Here is an 18,647-nt window from a genome sequence, read left to right on the forward strand (position 1 = left end):
TTTTTTGCGTTTGGTGTGAACACAGCATAAGAGTACCAGCATCACACCTCTCGCAAACATTTCAAAGGTGTCCTGTCCGCATTGCAGCCATTCTAAACCTTCGCATTATTATTTTATACTTTGTATTTACACTTACAATCCATGTTTTAGTACATCAACTCACTGTTTAAAGTGGCATTCATCGGAAACAGTTACAAGGTGTCAGGAATAACTGATCATTGCTGAAGCAGACAAGAAGTAGTGCACATCCAGCGACATTAACATCGCCATTTCATGTTGTCGTTGTTTCATACTTGAAGGGAGTAAATGCCAATGGACAGAAAATTACATTTAAATGCTTTCTCTCAACATTAAAAATAGCATGAAAAACATCTCAAAGACATCTGGTTTAGTGTATCATGTGGTTTTAAGCATCGGTGCATGTTCTCACATTCACATTTCAAGGACTTCCATGAATCAAACATAGTTTAAATACAGCAGCCAATGATTTAGTTACGGCGACACAAATGTATGTCACCTGGAAATAAGTGCATATGACTACAACTGTACCCTCTCTCTGCCCATCAGACAAAGCAGAATAAGAATTATTTCAACACAATGTGACACGCTCAAACCCGAAGTTTTCAATCTTAATATTACACATGACAAAAGAGTTTAAGATAATGAAGGACCCAACACAGATGGCACAGGCAGTATTTCAAAACCTATCATGCTTACTAACTAGGGCACGCTAAAAAATACCTAACCTCACAAAAAAGTACTAAAGTAGTCAAATTACAGGCAAGCATATTTATAATGTTGTATTACCAAGGTTGCTGGTACTTTTTCACAGTCTGGTGGCCAATATTGTGGGCCAGGGAGGAAATCAACTGGTTTGAGGCACAGCCCGCAGTCTAGTCTATATACACAAACAGGTGACATGCTCCGTCAATGATCTTTACAATAATCATATCCAAGGCTAATGCTCATATATATCGACGTACAGCAACTAACGTTACTCGACTTATTAACAGCCCGTAAAAAGCTGTACGATTTAAATAACAGGTAGTATCGACATAAACAATCAACGAATGCCAGGAAATACTTAAGTGCGATTTAGCTACAAACGAATGGAGACACATTCTCCATTTATAACCAACATCAAAGCTAACCTTTATCGTGTAATTCATTTAAATGATATTTAAAGTTTCTGATCGTGGAGTTCGATAAGTTAGCCAAACAGCTAACAGCTAATCTACTGTACGCAAACGTCAGTTGACCAAACACAACTTCAACTTTTGTATACGTTAAAAACATACGTTTAATTTTCAAACACAACGCTTTAATGTCATATCTGTCAAATCACCACTATAATATAATTTACTTGCAACGTAACAAGCTGTTTAAGCGTATATTTAAACAGATAACGTTAACGTATCTGACAGTTAGCCCCATCCAGCTAGCTAATGTAAATAACGGCGTATGGGATTCGTTTCATTTGACTTAATGAAGAAAACAGTCCCGTTACTTCGCATAAAACAATTAAGTAGCGAGTTATGCGACTATTTTACGAATATCTGACGGATCAAAAAGTTTTAGACCCGTATTTTAGAGAGCAGGATAAATAATCGCATAACACTTTCGACGTAAAATACCTCAATTACATTGCATTAGTAAAGAAAACCATGTGAACGATCCGCTGTAAACAGGGATGAGTGTAACGTTATATCGCACGTCTGTCTCAGAGAAAGGAGTGTACGATCGTAAAGACCGAGCATTATAATATTAAACACGAACATCATGTGGTCAGACACGATGTTGAACAACTATTATTAAGACACACAGCAATCAGGTGTGATGTGATGGACTTTTAAGCGCCTTCTTTCTTCTCGGTTTCGCAGTTTTTTCTCGCAGATTACTTCACTAAACAACAAACATTTCACCTGACATCACATCGTCATTTTTTCTCTTTCTTTTTCTCTTTCTTTCTCTCTCTGTCTCGCTCTGACCTGCGCCATCTTTGCAGAAAGACAGACACTCTTTGGGGCTGCAGTTGCATGCAAACAAAGAGCAACCCTCCGAGCGGCCCCAGACTACAAGCATTCGCTGCACAAAAACGCACGAATAATCGGACATGCAACATGCAGAAGAGAGAGTGTTGCCTTTACCTTCTGTGTGTTGGATCCTGGCTCCAAAGAACAGAGCTAAAAACACGAGACGACACGGTATTGCATCCATCATCCTCATCATCCTCGTGCATGCGCTCACACTTATTCTGCTACACTCAAGTTCTTCAGGCAGACTGAGCTGCCGGAGGAGTAAAAGAAAGAGAGAGCGACGGAATAGAGGAAGAGGAAAAACACGTTTGATCATTGGCTAGGACGGACCGACACCGATCCCCGCCCAGCCGGAGTAAAACCCACATTACTCTCTCTCTCTCTCTCTCTCTCTCTCTCTCTCTCGCTGGACCTCAGCTGGACTCTGTTATTGTTGCATAACAAATTCCGTTCCGTGTTCCCCTTCGGTCTGATTTGTTTTGTCTATGACCTCTTATGCATGCACGAAAATGATAATCGTACATCTGTCTGATCAATTGTGCATGGCCGTTTCTTGGTAATATTAAAGAGATACTTCAAATGTACTTTCAAAATAAGGTCCGTTTACTATTGTTTTATTTACTATTTTATTAGAAATGATTTTAAACAGGTTTTGAGTCTAATAACGTAATAAAAGTTTATTTAACAACGTTTGAAATAAATATTTCATTACCGCGATTGTCTGAAAATGGTCATATTTGATGGAATAATGGCAATTCTGTTACCATTTAATAAAACGTTATTTAAATACCATGTTAATAATCTCATCACTCTGTATGCCATTAAAATGTAGGCTAGCAGGTGGGCAACGTGTATTTTTAAAACGTGTAAATAACTATATAAAATGTTTAAATATAATCTGAATGACACACCGTCATTGTTGGACATAATGGTGTTCACACAGGCTAAATTGTGAGTGGTGCTTCTCAGCATTTCTGCATATGTTTATCAATAAGGACAAAGCATCTGACCTCCTCAAACCTTCCACCCCCCAAACTCACGGGCAGTGACAGAGATTGATGATCGCCTATTGTTTAATCTCTGTCTTGGCCATGCAGGTCTAGGAAACAGGGTTTGTTTACTAAGAGGCCCATCCCCCATCTCCATACTAACTAGGACCCCAATGCCAAAAATGTATGTGGCGGTATCTTTCGAATATCGATGTTTATCTAACTTCTCTGCAAAACTGTCTCCTAAAAATCTTATGGAGATACATTATGGAGAAGACAGGCTATGGAGAAATTTGGTAGTTTTTGGTTTGCCTAACCGTGTCAAAATATCATCCCCCATCATCGCGTTATTGTGACTTGACATCTGGATAGTGGCCATGGCGCTGTGTCATCTTCACGGAGGCTCTGATGTGGACCATGTTCTGCATTTTCAGAACTGAGTTAACAGACAGAGCTATCATTCATATCAGCTGTCTACAAGTCCCTGTTTGTCACTTTGGCAAAGGATCTAACATACGTAAGTAATTGTGTGTAGTTACTACAATTAGTATTCACTCAGTGTTATTGTAACAATAATTTTTCTTACGAAAATATACTTTTTTTATATATTGCAGTTTCATATTGATGTTTAAGGAACAGAGCACAAATTTCACGGTTACCTGCATTAAGCTGTCTCCTTAATACACACTTATTTTTGGTCTTTTATTCAAACACAGACAATAAAATCCAATTAAATGGTAAATCTAACCGCCCACAAACATTTGTCATTTGTTCATTTGAAGTATGTGTCAAAGAAATGTATTTTACTGTCATTGAATTCAACCTTAAAAGTCAGATGCTCTTTATAAATTTCTAATTAAAAAATGTACTTACAGTCATTTCTATTCAAATCGCCAATTTTAAATTCAAAAGGTGACACATAAAACACACAATACAAACCTAAGGCTAGAGAACAAAGATGCTTACAAACATTTCTTGAATAGACCTAATGTTTTGTACTGTATGTTAATGTTATCAACAGATGGTTTTAATGCATTTCTTTGAACAAGTTGTGGGAATGGCATAGCAATGAAAAGAATACACATAGCTTAATTAGAAACTTGACCTGTTTTTACCTAATGATGGGTTTGGTTTTTGACCTTGAGATATAATTAAAATGGGCTGTCTGGTGGCACACCTAATTTAGCGTCCAAAACTCCGAAACAGCCATTAATTTACACTGCACAACAGTGTGCTTCTAAAAAAGGTTTCTGTGGCTATTAAGCAGTAATGGGGTTAACCATAAGTAGGGCAAGCAAAAAATGTGTTAACTTAAGGGAATATTTTGGTCCACAGAGTAACAAAGTGCATGTTCAAAAAATATGACAGTATTTTTGTGCTAATTAGGAAAATAAAGGAGGTGAGTTGCTTGTTATCTATAGAAGTGTTGCATGTGCACCTCAAACAACTTTAATTTGAGACGAATAGATATCGAATAAAAATCTAAAATATGTGATCCAAAATGCAGAGATGCGAGTGGTTTTCAGAGCATTGCTATGTAGTTGCTATAGGGCGTCTGGGGGGTTACCAGAGTGCTTGATGGTTAATTGGCTTAGTTCAAAAGAGTAAGTTTCTGTGATATTCTGCTCCCTATTTAGTCCTGTCCTGTGACTTTTGATCTGTGGGAAATGTTACCCGTTTTATTGTTGTCATGTTAAAGCTGTAGATTTAACCTACTAGATTTTAGTCCACTCAGACAAGACACCACACAGTGTCTTCAAAGGGTCACTTTTTCATTCGGTTTAATAGCACAAAGAGCGTGGGGTATACTACTGAACGTTTATACTTAGGTTAAGGATTGATTTAAATGTTGGTGTGCTGAGAGTATAGCTTCTACAAAAACACTATCTGTTTTATTTTTTTATTAAAACTTTTGAAGTCTGAAACTATTTTTTTGCTGTATTAGAAGAAGTATTAACAGCTAAACTTCCTGTAAAAGAGAGTTTTTTTTGTTTGTTTTAGCACAGGTAAAAGAACTGGCACTGATTTGGCAGGGATAAAAAAAAGCATTTATTTCCATGAAAATATCTGTCACTAAAGTGCCTCCAATGTCTCTTCTGACTTCTCCTTAATAAGCAATACTGAGGTGAGGAACTGTAATTTTCTTCCCAGTAAGCATGTTTCTGCAGAAGGACTCTATTCCAGTTAAGGGAACTAAATGTGACTCCACAGACGTGTGAATGAGGACAGTCGACTTCTGCAAGACTAGCGAGTTAATCACAATTGTGGTCACATGAATCCTCATGTGTCTTGTCTGTCTGCTTTGCAAAAACAGTCCCTCGCCTCCCTCACAGGTTACTGCGGGTCACACACCATTTATCTTTAATTAGTCTTACTCATGCCACGGGTTATAACACGTGTTCTCATTTGGGTCTCACTAAAGTGTCTTCTCTAAATGAAACACCATTTCAAATCGGCCCAAACCACCTCTTGGTATCTTTTAAAATGATTTTCGAGCCAGATACCAAGGCGAGCATCACGTTGGGTGGAGATTTGATTCTACAGTAAACCATGACAAAAAAACTGTTGAGAATTTCCAGCCTGATCTTCCTGAGAATTTGTTACTATTTTATGAGGTGGCTTATTCGTGGTATGAAACGTCCAAAATGTACGATTATCAAGAAAACCCCGTACCCAAGTCCCTCCCCTAACTCCATCCTCAAGCCTAACTTGACTGACGCGAAAGCAAATTGTACTAAAACATTCAAGTGAGATCGTACAAATTTATAAGAATTGGTTACGTAACTATTTCACGAGGTTGTTAATTCTTATCAGTTCATGCAATGTGAATCTTCCAAAAATAAACGATTACTAGATAAACTGCCATATCGAAGCCCCTCCCTTAACCCCACCCCTAAACCTAACGTCACTGGTGCAAAAGCAAATCGTACTAAAACATACAAATGATATCGTACAAATTGATATTGCCTTGAGATTGTGTTGCAATTTTTCATAGACTTAAACGGAGCCATGTCTATAAGGACACAAATATCACAGGGAGCTCTTTGGTCCCAGTAAGCAAGCAACCACCCAGAGATTTTTGGCAACCCCCTAGCAACGCTCTAGCAACCATTCGGACACTTTGTGATCCATCCAAAACGCCACAGAATTGAGTTTTGCATGGTCCTGCGATACAAAGACTATTTGTAATCATAGTGCATTGTTTTTCTCTCTCTCATTTCCCTGATTATTGTTCTGACACAGGCTGCCAGGGCCCTCCTGGTGCTCAGGTGACAGTGGCAGACCTCTGTTTAAGTGTTAATGGGACGTCACCAGCTGTCCGCACAGGTAGATCCAGAGTCCTGCTCCGAGCCATCTGTGCATCTTCCATCATTACTGTCTCTAAACAGCAAGTGTCGGGAGAGGAGAGAGAGAAAAATTGAAAGAACACGGTGCCCATCGCTCTGAAGAAAGAAACGGAAGGAGGGAATAAAGAGAGAAAAAGATAATGAGAGCGAGTAGGGCGCTCCCTGCGGAATACACCCCAGCTGTCATTCACAGCCCGGTCGGCCTCCCCCCACCACCTGGACTTTTTTCCCACACTCACAAATCCGTGCAAATCTGCCCCTTATCATGTGACGCAATGCAAATTTCATTCAGCCGCTATAAGGCTGTTCTATTATCAGAGAAGTAACTGAGTCATTATTCACTGAAGTCAGCTGCCTGGAATGCTGTTATGGTGATGCGTTTCATCTGAATATGATCAAAATAAGCGTTTTGCATCCTTATTACATTTAAAACATTTTATTTAGACTCATAATAGTATTTGTTTTATGCTTCCATGGAAATTAAAGTGGAACGCAAGTGTATCATATTATGACAAGCTGTCGTCACTGTGCCACAATATTCGGTTTAATTCAATTTATTTGTGTAGCGCTTTTCATAATAGAAATCTTCCCAAACCAGCTTTGCAAAGAAATGTGCCGTACAAGCCCCAAGCCAAAGCACAACAGTGTTGGGTAAACAATTGCTGATTGACTCGAACTCCAGGGAAATTACTTTCAGACTGTTAATTACTTAATCATGGATAATTAATCATAATTGTTAATTGAGGTGAAGATATTCATTCCCACAATCAGAACAACCAAATGATGTCTTTGATGTCAATAATAAAATGTAAACAGCATATTAAAGCAACCGCCATCAAAACACATGGTTTATATTAACGGCAGGTAAAGAGAAATATGAGAGAGTTTTTTTAACGCATTTATGCTTTTTCTTGTCCTTATGTTGTTCTAATTGCTTCAATTGTTTCCCTCATCTGATTTGCGTCTGCTAAATTAATAAATGTCAAAATAAATCTTATTCTTCACAAGTCTTAAATTGATCATGGGATTTGAAGTTCTTTGGCTAATAGGAACATTACCTTTTGGTGATTGGTTGTTTCATGTTATAATAAATGCACTATAATATTCAATATAGGCTACGTTCAATACTTTGATGGATAAATATGGTAGATCCTTTTTTAAAAGCCCAGTTTCTTCCAACCTCTGCAGACATTGGCCTTTACATTCACCATTTTTATATTACAAGCTGGCTTTAAAGGAGTAGTTTACTTTAAAAATAAGTGTGCATGATAATTTACTCACCCCCATGTCATCCAAGTATTTGTTTCTTTAATCGAAAATAAATGAAGGTTTTTGATGAAAACATTCCAGGACTTTTCTCCTCATAGTGGACTTCAATGGACTCCAAATGGTTGAAGGTCAAAAATGCAGTTTCAGTGCAGCATCGAAGGGCTTTAAACGATACCAGACGATGAATAAAGGTCTTAGTGAAACAATCGGTCATTAAAAAAAAGTACATGCTTTATAAACACAAATGTATAAAAATGTATAATAAAGTATTACGTCAAGTCATGAACGCGTATCACAGAACAGAGCAAGTCGAGCATTTGTGTTTTTAAAGCATATATCTTTTTTTTATTTAGAACAGGACAGATCTTCATCTTCTGCTAGATAAGACCCTTATTCATCGTCTGGTATCGTTTAAAGCCCATTGAAGCTGCACTGAAACTAATTTTGAGCTTCAACCGCATGAGTCTATTGAAGTCCACTATATGGAGAAAAATCCTTAATTTCTTTTTGGCTAAAGAAAAAAAAAACATCTTGGATGACATTTGGGTGAGTATATGATCATGAACCTTTATTTTGAATGTGCACTACTCCTTTAAACACAAAGTATGTTGTCTTGTGCTGAACGTCAGACAGAGGCCTACGTCAAAGCATGTAAAAGGTACAACAACCACTGATGTAGAACCATCAGCTCTGTTTGGTTCAGGTTAGTAAGTTAAAGCCGCTTGCACCCCTCTTGATACACACACGTTCATGTATACATAATACATGACACACCCTCTGACACTCAAGACAAATCTCTCTGAGGCCCTCTTGAGGAACACACACGCACACACACGCAAACACACACACTCAAGCTTATTTATCGGCATTTACTCAGCATGTGCAGAAGGTATATTAAACTGCCTCAGTGCTCCTCTTTTTAATTATTAATAACATTTGAATCCCTCTTTCCATTTACTTTTAATGAAAAACATTCCCTTAAACAGTATGAAATAAATATGATTTGTCACAACGAAACAAGCAAAATAAAACCTTTCAAAGGTTAATTGACCGTGTGTAATAGCAATGACAGGATTGTGTAAAAACTTTGCTTTAGTTTCTGCTTAAAATAGATTGTGATATCTCCATCATCAGTTGTGTTTATTCCAAAACACACGCATTAACCATCACTCCTTTAACTATCCAGTTGTCTTATATAACATGAGCTTCCTCACATCAGGCGAACTATAAATATCAGTATCTGGCTGTATAAATCCATTTCTGACACATGCACAAATGCTTCAGATTATATAGCTGCTGAACTTGATGAACAAGAGTAAACAAGGAACGATGGACAACACAGGAAGCACAATGCTGGAGACTCCAGGAGAACCAGCAGTTCTCTTCATCAAATATTCCCCACATTTCAAACCCTTTTGAAGCTCCATGATATTGGATGCTTATATTTTCACCATCATATGCAACTACCTCCTGTTGTCCTAGGTGCACTCAAGACCCTAAGCATTATAAAAAATAAACTAATGAACAGCCAGATGTGCTTTTATATTACTCAAAGACAATTTCTTTACCTTCTGTGACCTCTAATAAAAAACGGGTTAAAAAACCCTTGTCCGGGTAAATCAACACCACCAGTAGTTCCCAGTGTCGCCCACTTGAGCATTCCTGAGCGTTGCAGTGAAAAAAAAAACTGTTTTGCAATCCAGGATGGATAATATCTTGTTTGTATGTGATGACTCAATCTAAAATAAGCTCAAAAATGTAGATGTTTATTCCACCAATCTTATCATAGGAGACATCTGTCTTTCATCACTGTCCGCTGCATTTGGGTGGGCAATCCAACCTTTGATTCAAGCCACTGCATGTCATGACAAAACATTACAGACTAGCAATAGATTTAGTTTTAATCAAAGTTTTTCCTGGTAGGCTAATAAATTGAGTTCAATTATTGTGATGTTATCTGGCTGATGAGAACCAACAGAACACCATTAAAACTTATCTGGAAAACACCCAAAACACCGTCTCTCTCTCTCCGCACAGACCGTGCTGAACCACGCCCCCCTTGCCACAAGCTGATCATTACATAGGACTTATGAATAAATCATTGAGTTTTGGTCCTTATTCCTTATTTGGTCCGGTAAGGAATACACTGCATTTAGAGATTCTTTGTCTGTTTTGAAGTTTCCTAGTATACACAAAAACCTGTTTTCTTATAGGTTTTAAATACTGTACTTTAAATATATGGTCATTTTTAAATGTTTGGCTTTAGATTTTTTGTCTTGTTTGTTATCTATTTATATCGTGTATTTTTTTGCTCTTCTGCAATGCACTTTGATCAGCCTGGTGGCTGTGTTAAATGTTCTATACAAATAAAGTTTATGCAACTGGACACAGGTCTTCTTGTTGGAAGGTTCAACTTTGTTTGCTCAACCATTCAACATATCAACACTGATAATAGATTGTTGAATGTTCACATGTTGAAATTTCTCATGGTGTCAGTCAGATTTTTTATATTTGTCTCTTGTAAATCTCTTATCTTGTAAAAGTCTGTTAGAAGAAACACCAGCAGAAGCTTGCAGTCGTCATTGTGTCCGTGTGAAAATTTTCAAGTGAGGCTGGGATTGTGTTTATATCACCACAAGTGAGATAAATGCTTATCACTAACAAACGTTGCTGCGCATGTGCGCTTCTGTGGTCCAAACTTAACCTTCCAGTACACATTGCATTATTTTTGTGCCAGAGAACACTGCATTGGTTAGCTTGCTCTTCTTTTCTTGCCATGTTGTCGACTGTGCAGAGCTTTTCTTGAGTAATACTTAGTGTTATTTCCTTTTTTGTCCACCACATCTACTTGTTCATGCTTATGTAACCATCAACGGCTGCACACCAGAATTATGCAAAAAAAATGTTTTTCATTACATCAATTCATAATATCCAAATTGTTTCAGCATTTTATTCGTGCATGCATGGGAATCAATCTCTTAACCAAATTGCTCAAAAATAATGAAGACGCACTTATGCATTCTATTGTTAGTTTACAGCAGATGGTAAAAGCTCTTTTTCAGATCCTGTCATGATATTCTGTCAAACATGAAATATGTGTGCTATCTGTGACAATGTAACAATTCTGACGATTTTGATAAATATTAAACTTCAAAAAAGTGGTATTAGGATAATCATATTTTTTTATCCGAGGTATGTAGAAAAGTGCATAGAAAAGAAGAGATAAGAGTTTTATAATTATGTTGGGGTTGTTAAAAATGGATATAAAAGCTGGTTTGTTTCCTGTTAATGCTCTCTAAATGAAAGTGTTATATAGATCAACTCATACCAACTCATAATTTCCTGCCTGTTAGTAAGATGTGAAATGCTGTATCAGGTTTAGTGTCGGGTGATAACTAGTTACTAAGTAATTCAATACTGTAATTTCTTAGAAAAAGTAAGGATTACTCTTTTTTTTGTAATTTAATTACAGTTATGTCTGATTTAATTTAACTAAATACTGTGTAATATATTCAATGGTGGAAATGACATCAATTTAAGGATCTAAATTTTTAATATATGCTTTAATGCATCCTTCTCACATTTGTTTACTTTGGTCAGTTAAAAAAGAATAATTAATGAAGATATTTTTTTTTTAGTTGAATTCATTTTATAAACTGTTTCATGTCTATCCCTGAATCAATTCTAATCAAGGTTGATGTAGGATATAGAAAGAAATTAGTAATAAGTAATTAAATACTTTTTTATGAGAGTAATCTAAGTAATCAGTAATCTAATCGCACTTTTAAATATGTAATAAGTAACTAGTAATGAATTACTTTTCAGAGTAATTTACTCAACACTGATCAGGTTACACTCAAAATTCACATTCATATGTGCAAAATTGTTTGACTGCTTTGTAAGCAACAATGACAAACTGCATAAACATCGTAAGCTCAGACCAAACGATTGCATGTTGTTTAGAAACCACCAGCAAGGGTTATTATGTAATGATTTATTTAAAGGGATGTGGGCTAAAATAACTTGTTGTAACTTCTTACGGGGCTATTTCCCGGCAGCTTTTGCTCTGTTGGTTTGTTGTTACAAAAAAGATTGTGAATGGATTTTTTCACATAGATTCTAAGACCTTTAGTTCCAACCACGCAACTTTGCGATGTTGCTTGCGACTGATGGTTAGAACAGGAAACACTTAAATCATTTAACCATGCATGTGCGACAGAACTGTACTGTACAAGCCTCAATTTTGGTCACCATGGGTCCTCATGAGTTGGTGTGCATTCAGGTTTAAGTCCCCACCGGGTTATTAAAACAAGGTCATGCGCATGAACAACGACAGAACCTTTCAAGGCTTAATTGACCATTTATTGTTGCAAAGATGCACAAGATTGTGTAAAAACGTTGCTTTTGATTTTGCTTGAACTGTGATATCTCCATCAAAGTATCATCAACAGTTATGTTTGCCCAAAACACATGCATTGACCATCACTCCTTTCATCATCCAGTTTCCTTGTCCTGTAAATTACACTTCAAAACATGTAGCATCTGCTTTATCAATGTAGGTGCCCTCACATTTAAAAACATTACTTGCACTACATTACAAAACGCAAACTAAATAAATGATCAAAAATACTTTATACAGTGCTTAAATTGTAAAGAAAACAAGAAACGACTATAGACTTTTTGTCATGTCTTTGTAACATTGACATAATCTGGATCCACCTGAGGATAAAAAATAACATTAGTACAAACCACAGCAAAATCTATTGAAAAAATACTCTGTCACACGGATAAAAGATCACATGAACATCACATATTTCAGCATGAAGTGTTGTGATTTACTTTACCTCAATATTACTTTTAACGCCAGCCATTTTTTCATATGTTCCGTCACAAACATCTGCACAGCCGGTTTGCTGTAATTTGACACACAAAAAATCAAAGTTTGATTTCTTAAATTGGTAAATATGAGCCATTCTACGTCATACTTTTACAATTTATTAAATTATTAAATTTTCATTCGATACTGATTTTTGGTGCAAATCTATCTCACAATTCATTGTGTAACGCTTAAAGAGAACTGATGCAGTGTTTATGAACTCACGTGCGATGACCGTTTCCTGTGCATTGTTACATATTGAGCATCTTCTGCTTCTTGTTTCCTAGATATTAAGCATCCTAAAGAATGCGTTTCATTAGAATTTATACAAACAAAACATGTGAATATGTCTTTCAATGCCACGGTGTACTGTGTTATCACAGATTGTAGATTAATTTGGTATCACAAACTCAACTTACTTTCTCTCCATAATTTAAAGAGTCTCCATGAAGCATACATTGATATGACCAAGAGGACTTCCAGAATCACAGGCAACAGAAACAGAACAGCCGTCCTGCAATGTAGAACAGATTTAATCATTCTTAAAAAGCATTTAGTAAAATAAGCGTTTACTTTTCAGAGAGTAAGCCACATCTGATCAAACGAGAAATACCTCTTTCTGGGCTTTGTTGGAGTAGGGCTCATTTTCTGTTGTACAGTTATAAAAACAGGCATCTGAAGGTCTTTTGATGAGCAACTGTACCATCCGGTGTTCTCCATCTTCAGTTTGTTCATGGTCACAGTCATGACCGTCCTTGAATATCTGATCTCAACAAAGGCTCCGTCCTTAGTTTCTGATGTTCTACTCATACAGTGCTCCCCAAATGTACACCATTCTACATAATGTTTCACGTGATGATGACAGTTAACGGTAACGCTGTCATTCTCAAATACTGTGAGATTCTGATTGGTCACATAAAGCCCTGAAAGGCCTGAAATGTATAAAAAAGTTAAACTCATTACACATTTTACTGTAGCTGTTTGTGTAATAATGATAAAGTTCATAAAGAGATTACGCCAAATTGAATGATAGTCTCACCTGCAGTGACTTTCAAAACAAGGTTAGTTTGTTTATTAGGGACGTGTGGTAGAACCCCACACCAGAAATCACCAGACTCCTGAACATTGTCCATACGTACAATGCAGAATTTATGAGACTTATTATCTGAGAAATATGCTGTTTGGGGGTTATATCGCTGGTAAGAGAGTTTACCGTGTTGACGCAAAACCCGATAGCATCTGGCACTCAAGACATCGTTTGAATGTACATATTCATGTTCATATAAACAAGGTATTAGAATAGACTGTCCCCTCTGAAGAGATATTTTTCTGACTGTGGAGACATCAAGAGTACCTTCAAAATAAAATAATTAGTTTAAATACACATTTATTTGAAATCAATTAAAATAGTTAATTATATAAGTCTTAAGAGCTCAGATGTTTGTATTTTGCTTATTTCAATTAAAATGTATTCCTTGGTTCTATTTTATCTTTGTCTAAATTAAACGCTGCCTTACAACAATCCAAAATAGTAAATCATTACAGAACAAAACTGTGAATTTTTGAATATTACAGGTCATTTATTTGGTTTTGCAATCAATATTACCTGAAAGTTTTATCAACAGCAGGCTGAAAAGAAGGCAACACGAGTCCATCACTGAGACATTGTGAGAATGTGTAAGAAATGCATGAAAAATATTCTCCTAGTTCCCTATTTATAACCCAGCCTCTTCACCATGTCTGCAACTGTTTTGTAAGTGTTTCAGGATTTGTGTGATGCAAATATAAAATGGATCATTTTTTGGCACGCCGTTTGTTTGTTTTAAACATCATCAGAAGCAGGTGAGAAACAATCAGTACAAGAAAAGTGTAATTTGCAAGATTTTACTGTTCTAGTTCATAGAAATATCATGTAGTTTTGAAATGCAGTAAACATTTTAAAAGCCACAAGCTGCAAATCTACACTGTAATTTTTGGGTGGGTTTAACTTAAAAAATCAAGTAACATGGTAGCATTGGAGTTAATTCAACTTAATAAATTAGTTAAATTAAGGAATTTTTTGAATTTTAAGGCAACAATCTATTTTTTGAGACAAACAAAAACAAATTACATAAAGTTGTTTTCAAGTCAAGTCAACTTTATTTACATAGCGCTTTTTACAATTTTCATTTTTACAAAGCAGCTGTTCATAAAACATATGGACTACACGCAAAACATTTTGAGCACACATTAAAGATAAGGGAGAGAGAAACACAGTTCAAATATTAAACAAACTATAAATTCCTATTTGTAATATTTACTAAGTAAAACCTTAAAATAAATAAAGCATATCCCAGGCAAACTGTACAAAATAGTATTCAAACGGTGGCGAGGAACACAATACTCCAATGGAGGAAAAACATGAAAAACATGTAAGTTTAAATTAAAAATAGTGTGAAGTATAGCATACAAGCAGACTGTCATTCCTGGTCAGACCAGACAAGGTGAAGTGTGTGCAGACGTCTCCATCGGATCTACACGCCTGGCCCGAAGTTAACTTCTGGTCTGTTTATTGACCGGTCTGGCAAGTGCCTAATAATATAACTTTATTTATATTTTATTCTATTTATGTTAATAATTATTTATATTACTATTATATTTTATAATAATTGTATCGATTTAATAGTATGATGAATTTTATTGTACATTAATTTGATAAAATAAACAATTTGTTGAAACTTGTAACTTTTCTCATTTAAGTTTAGTCAAGTAACGGTTCTTCTACTAATAACCCAAAATAATACTGGCCAGTCATACTTTTAACTTGTCAGCTAATTTACTTGTTATTTCTTTTTTTTGTTCTTGTTGTCAGAAATGATCTACAGGGGCTCGATTATTTTCGATTATTTTCTCACGTTTATTTTCACGTTATTTTCTCACGCTCTTAAAATAAAGGTGCTTCATGGTGCCATAGCAGAACCTTTTTGTCAAAATGGATCCATAAAGAACCTTTAACATCCAAAGAACCTTTCTGTTTCACAAAAGGTTATTTATGGCGAGAAAGGTAAGAAAGAGATAGTTCTTTGAAGAACCTTTGACTGAATTGTTCTTTGTGGAACCAAAAATTGTTCTTCTATGGCATTTCTGTGAAGACTTTTTGAAGCATCTTTATTATTGTTTACTTTGCTTTGAAACCATCTATACACAGTAGTGATTATATTTGTTAAGGAGAATCAGATGATCTTGACTGTTTTACCACATTTGCATATGTATCATCCTTTACTGTTTGCTACCATAACACACATACACATACACACACGCACACAGACAAAAACACAAAGAAGAAAAAACTGTCATTAAGATATAACAAATGAGTCTGATGTATAAGAATAACGTGTGTAAATGTGTAAAAACTGTACTCAAGTGGGTTTTTGATATTACACAACAAAACAAAAATACCTTGATGTTGGATTTAGTTCTGCTCATATCTTCATATACATTTTCGTGTGCATTTTTCTCATGATTTCTTTCCTGTATTAAAACAAAATAAAGAAAGTGAAAAATAGTTTTTATTATCATGACTATTAAGATAAAATGTTGCTTACTTGAGGTATTTGTCTCCCATCCATGCATTCATAAATTTCTGAAGCGTCTGCTCTCTGTTCTGTAGGTAGACATACCCACGTGTATTTTAATCATCTCCGAGCAAGTATTTTTCCAGAATTTGTTTCTATTCAAATAAAGAAATCACTTACTCCTTTTTTTTAAATTAAGTAATATCACAGATCCGCAGATTATTATTGACACCACCGGCCCCAAAATAACAAGCCATAAGTATTGCTTCCGATCACTAGGCCTGTTATAAAATAGAGATAGCGTCAGGTCAACCAATCCGGATTTCTTTTGATCACGTTATATACATCTCTTGATTACAATTGCTTACGTTTTTAAATGGAATGGTAGAACAGATTTGTTATTTAAATGTGGGCGTATTCCCAAAGATATATAAACAGGTATTTGTGATTGTCCGTCCGAACAGAAATACCATCCTGCATCCTCTCTTTGCAGTGCTTTTAATGTCACCCTCAACACTTTGTCGTCACCGCTGATGTCCACTTTGTTTTTATCCAAGGTTCCTACTTTTTCTTCAGCACATGATCCACCAATCTTACACCATTTTGAAGCTCCATAACATTGGATGTTTATATTTTCACCCTCATATGCTGTCACATTTTGACTGGAGACATGAAGCTTTGTGTCACCTAAACATTGGAAAGAAACCGTCATATAAAGAAACCTCAAAGACACACTCAAAGGACCTTATTACAGCCTTAGAAATGTAATAACATGTAATAGCAAGAAATGTTTTAATCCTAGTAACAATTGATTTGGTTATTTTTATCAACCCCTAAAACCAGTTTATGAACCAGGTTATGCCAGAACCAGTTTACGGTAATAAAACAAGTAAAGTGTATTTTAGAGTTACCGCAAATTCCAATGGTTTCATTAGAGGTAAGTGGCACTTTTCCTTTTTCTACTTTGCAAAAGTTGAAATTAAATTGGATAGTAACAAATCAAAACAAAAAATATTATTCTTTCCTGTGTTACACGAGTTTGTGGTGTCATGCGGATACATTACATATTAAACAATGTTTACACAATATGGCCCAGTTTCATAGACAAGGCTTAGCCTTGTCCAGGACTGTGCCTTAGTTAATTTATGCTATTTTATTGAAATGTCGTAGAAAAAACATTAATGATGTGCATCTTGAAACAAAATAATGGCACCTACATATATACAGATACATCAGGGCAAGTTATTTTTTAGTTAAGACAGCTCAAAATTCATTTTAGTCTTAGACTAGTCTTAAGCGTTGTGAAACCTGGGCTAAGAGAATAAATACTGTTTAATCATATTTATAAAAATCCCCTGGTAGTTTTGATCGTTTTTACTTAAAAATAAGTCACGAAATTTTGAATCTATTGATTTGTTTTCATGGACATGAATTTCCCCCTCTTTTCATGTCAGTCAGCACAACCTTTGGTATATATAGCGCATGTATATTTATATATTTATTACCCTGGAAATCAGACATATTTTACGTGATATTTTATGAAGAGATGCGATTTGGAGGGGGATGTGAAGTTTTTGATTTTGATTAAAGATTGGAGGGCACTTGAATAAAAAGTTCATTTGAATCATGATGAGTCATTTAGTCAATATAAATTCAATGAGACCCAGGCTTTCATTTAAAGAAAAAAAAATATTATCTTCTAAATTTTTACATCCTGGATAAATAGTGACAGACACCATTTTTTTTAAAACATACTAAAAGACAGCCAGCTTTATACTGCTCAAATACAAATGATCTTACCTTGTGTGACCTCTAATAAAAACTGTGTTCCATAATCTAGTCCGTGTAAATACACACCACACCAGTATTTTGAACTGTCGCCCACTTGAGCACTACTCAGCGTTGCTGTGAAAAAGTTTCGTGTTTTGTAATCCAGTACAGATAATCTCTCGTTTTGTGTGTAACGACTGAATATAAAAAAAGGTCCAACACTTATGTATTTTGGGTAAGTAGCAAAATAAGCATCATATAAACAAGGGATTACGACAGTTTGTCCATTTTCAACAGATATTTTTCTCAATATGTGGACTTCTTCAGATCCTGCGGATAGAAAAAATACATTGATAACTAAGGCCTTCTTGCTGCTTGTTGCTTCTTGAAAAATCAAAATAATCAGGTCTTCCTACACTTCTCAAATCCTATTTTTGACATAGAATCATATTGTCAGAGACTGTCAGAGACTTCATTACTGTTATCTCAAGCATACAACATTCCAAAGTATCAACAGTGACATTAGATCGTGTTGAATGTTCTCATGTCTCGTAAACTGTCAGTCAGGATTATTCATTTGTGTCTTACCTAAAAGGTCTGTTAGAAGAAACACCAGCAGAAGAGTTGCAACCGTCATTGTGTCTGTGTGAAAATGTTCAAGTGAAGCTGAGACTGTGTTTATCTCACCACATATCACTTCTGTCCTTTAGCAGTACATTGATGACAACATTGTGTTGGTTAGTTTGCTCTGTTGTTTTTTGCCATGTCGATGGCTGTGGTGACCTTTTCTTGAGAACTACATAGCG

At 35.7% G+C, this 18,647-nt stretch overlaps 3 protein-coding genes across 4 annotated transcripts in view; all 3 read right to left on the reverse strand.

Moving 5' to 3' along the window:
* tgfbr1b (transforming growth factor, beta receptor 1 b) overlaps window positions 1–2,375 on the reverse strand; it is a 51,122-nt gene extending 48,747 nt beyond the window's left edge. Inside the window, exon 1 of the mRNA XM_056738186.1 lies at window positions 2,148–2,375. Coding sequence (XP_056594164.1) covers window positions 2,148–2,352 — 205 coding nt within the window. The 5' untranslated portion in view covers window positions 2,353–2,375. The remainder of the gene's footprint in view (window positions 1–2,147) is intronic.
* Window positions 2,376–11,994: 9,619 nt separating this feature from the next.
* si:ch1073-59l16.1 (uncharacterized) lies at window positions 11,995–14,258 on the reverse strand. The gene is made up of 7 exons (XM_056738795.1): window positions 14,124–14,258; window positions 13,557–13,871; window positions 13,131–13,449; window positions 12,937–13,031; window positions 12,743–12,816; window positions 12,486–12,554; window positions 11,995–12,360 (listed from the first exon to the last, which is right to left on the reverse strand). Exons 1-7 carry the CDS (start codon window positions 14,170–14,172, stop codon window positions 12,325–12,327), a joined length of 957 nt encoding a protein of 318 aa, XP_056594773.1. The 5' UTR covers window positions 14,173–14,258; the 3' UTR covers window positions 11,995–12,324.
* A 381-nt stretch (window positions 14,259–14,639) lies between these two features.
* On the reverse strand, window positions 14,640–18,508 carry LOC130413483 (uncharacterized). Of its 2 annotated transcripts, XM_056738731.1 has the most exons (7): window positions 18,430–18,508; window positions 17,872–18,171; window positions 16,440–16,758; window positions 16,252–16,352; window positions 16,102–16,160; window positions 15,956–16,027; window positions 14,640–15,785 (listed from the first exon to the last, which is right to left on the reverse strand). In XM_056738731.1, exons 1-7 carry the CDS (start codon window positions 18,476–18,478, stop codon window positions 15,720–15,722), a joined length of 966 nt encoding a protein of 321 aa, XP_056594709.1. In that variant the 5' UTR covers window positions 18,479–18,508; the 3' UTR covers window positions 14,640–15,719. The 2 variants fall into 2 exon arrangements, with proteins under 2 accessions (XP_056594709.1, XP_056594710.1); XM_056738732.1 differs by lacking the exon at window positions 17,872–18,171 and having other exon boundaries at window positions 18,430–18,481.
* Window positions 18,509–18,647: the final 139 nt, after the last annotated feature.

Source organism: Triplophysa dalaica, chromosome 23 (genome assembly GCF_015846415.1).
Source record: "Triplophysa dalaica isolate WHDGS20190420 chromosome 23, ASM1584641v1, whole genome shotgun sequence".
Taxonomy (NCBI): domain Eukaryota; kingdom Metazoa; phylum Chordata; class Actinopteri; order Cypriniformes; family Nemacheilidae; genus Triplophysa; species Triplophysa dalaica.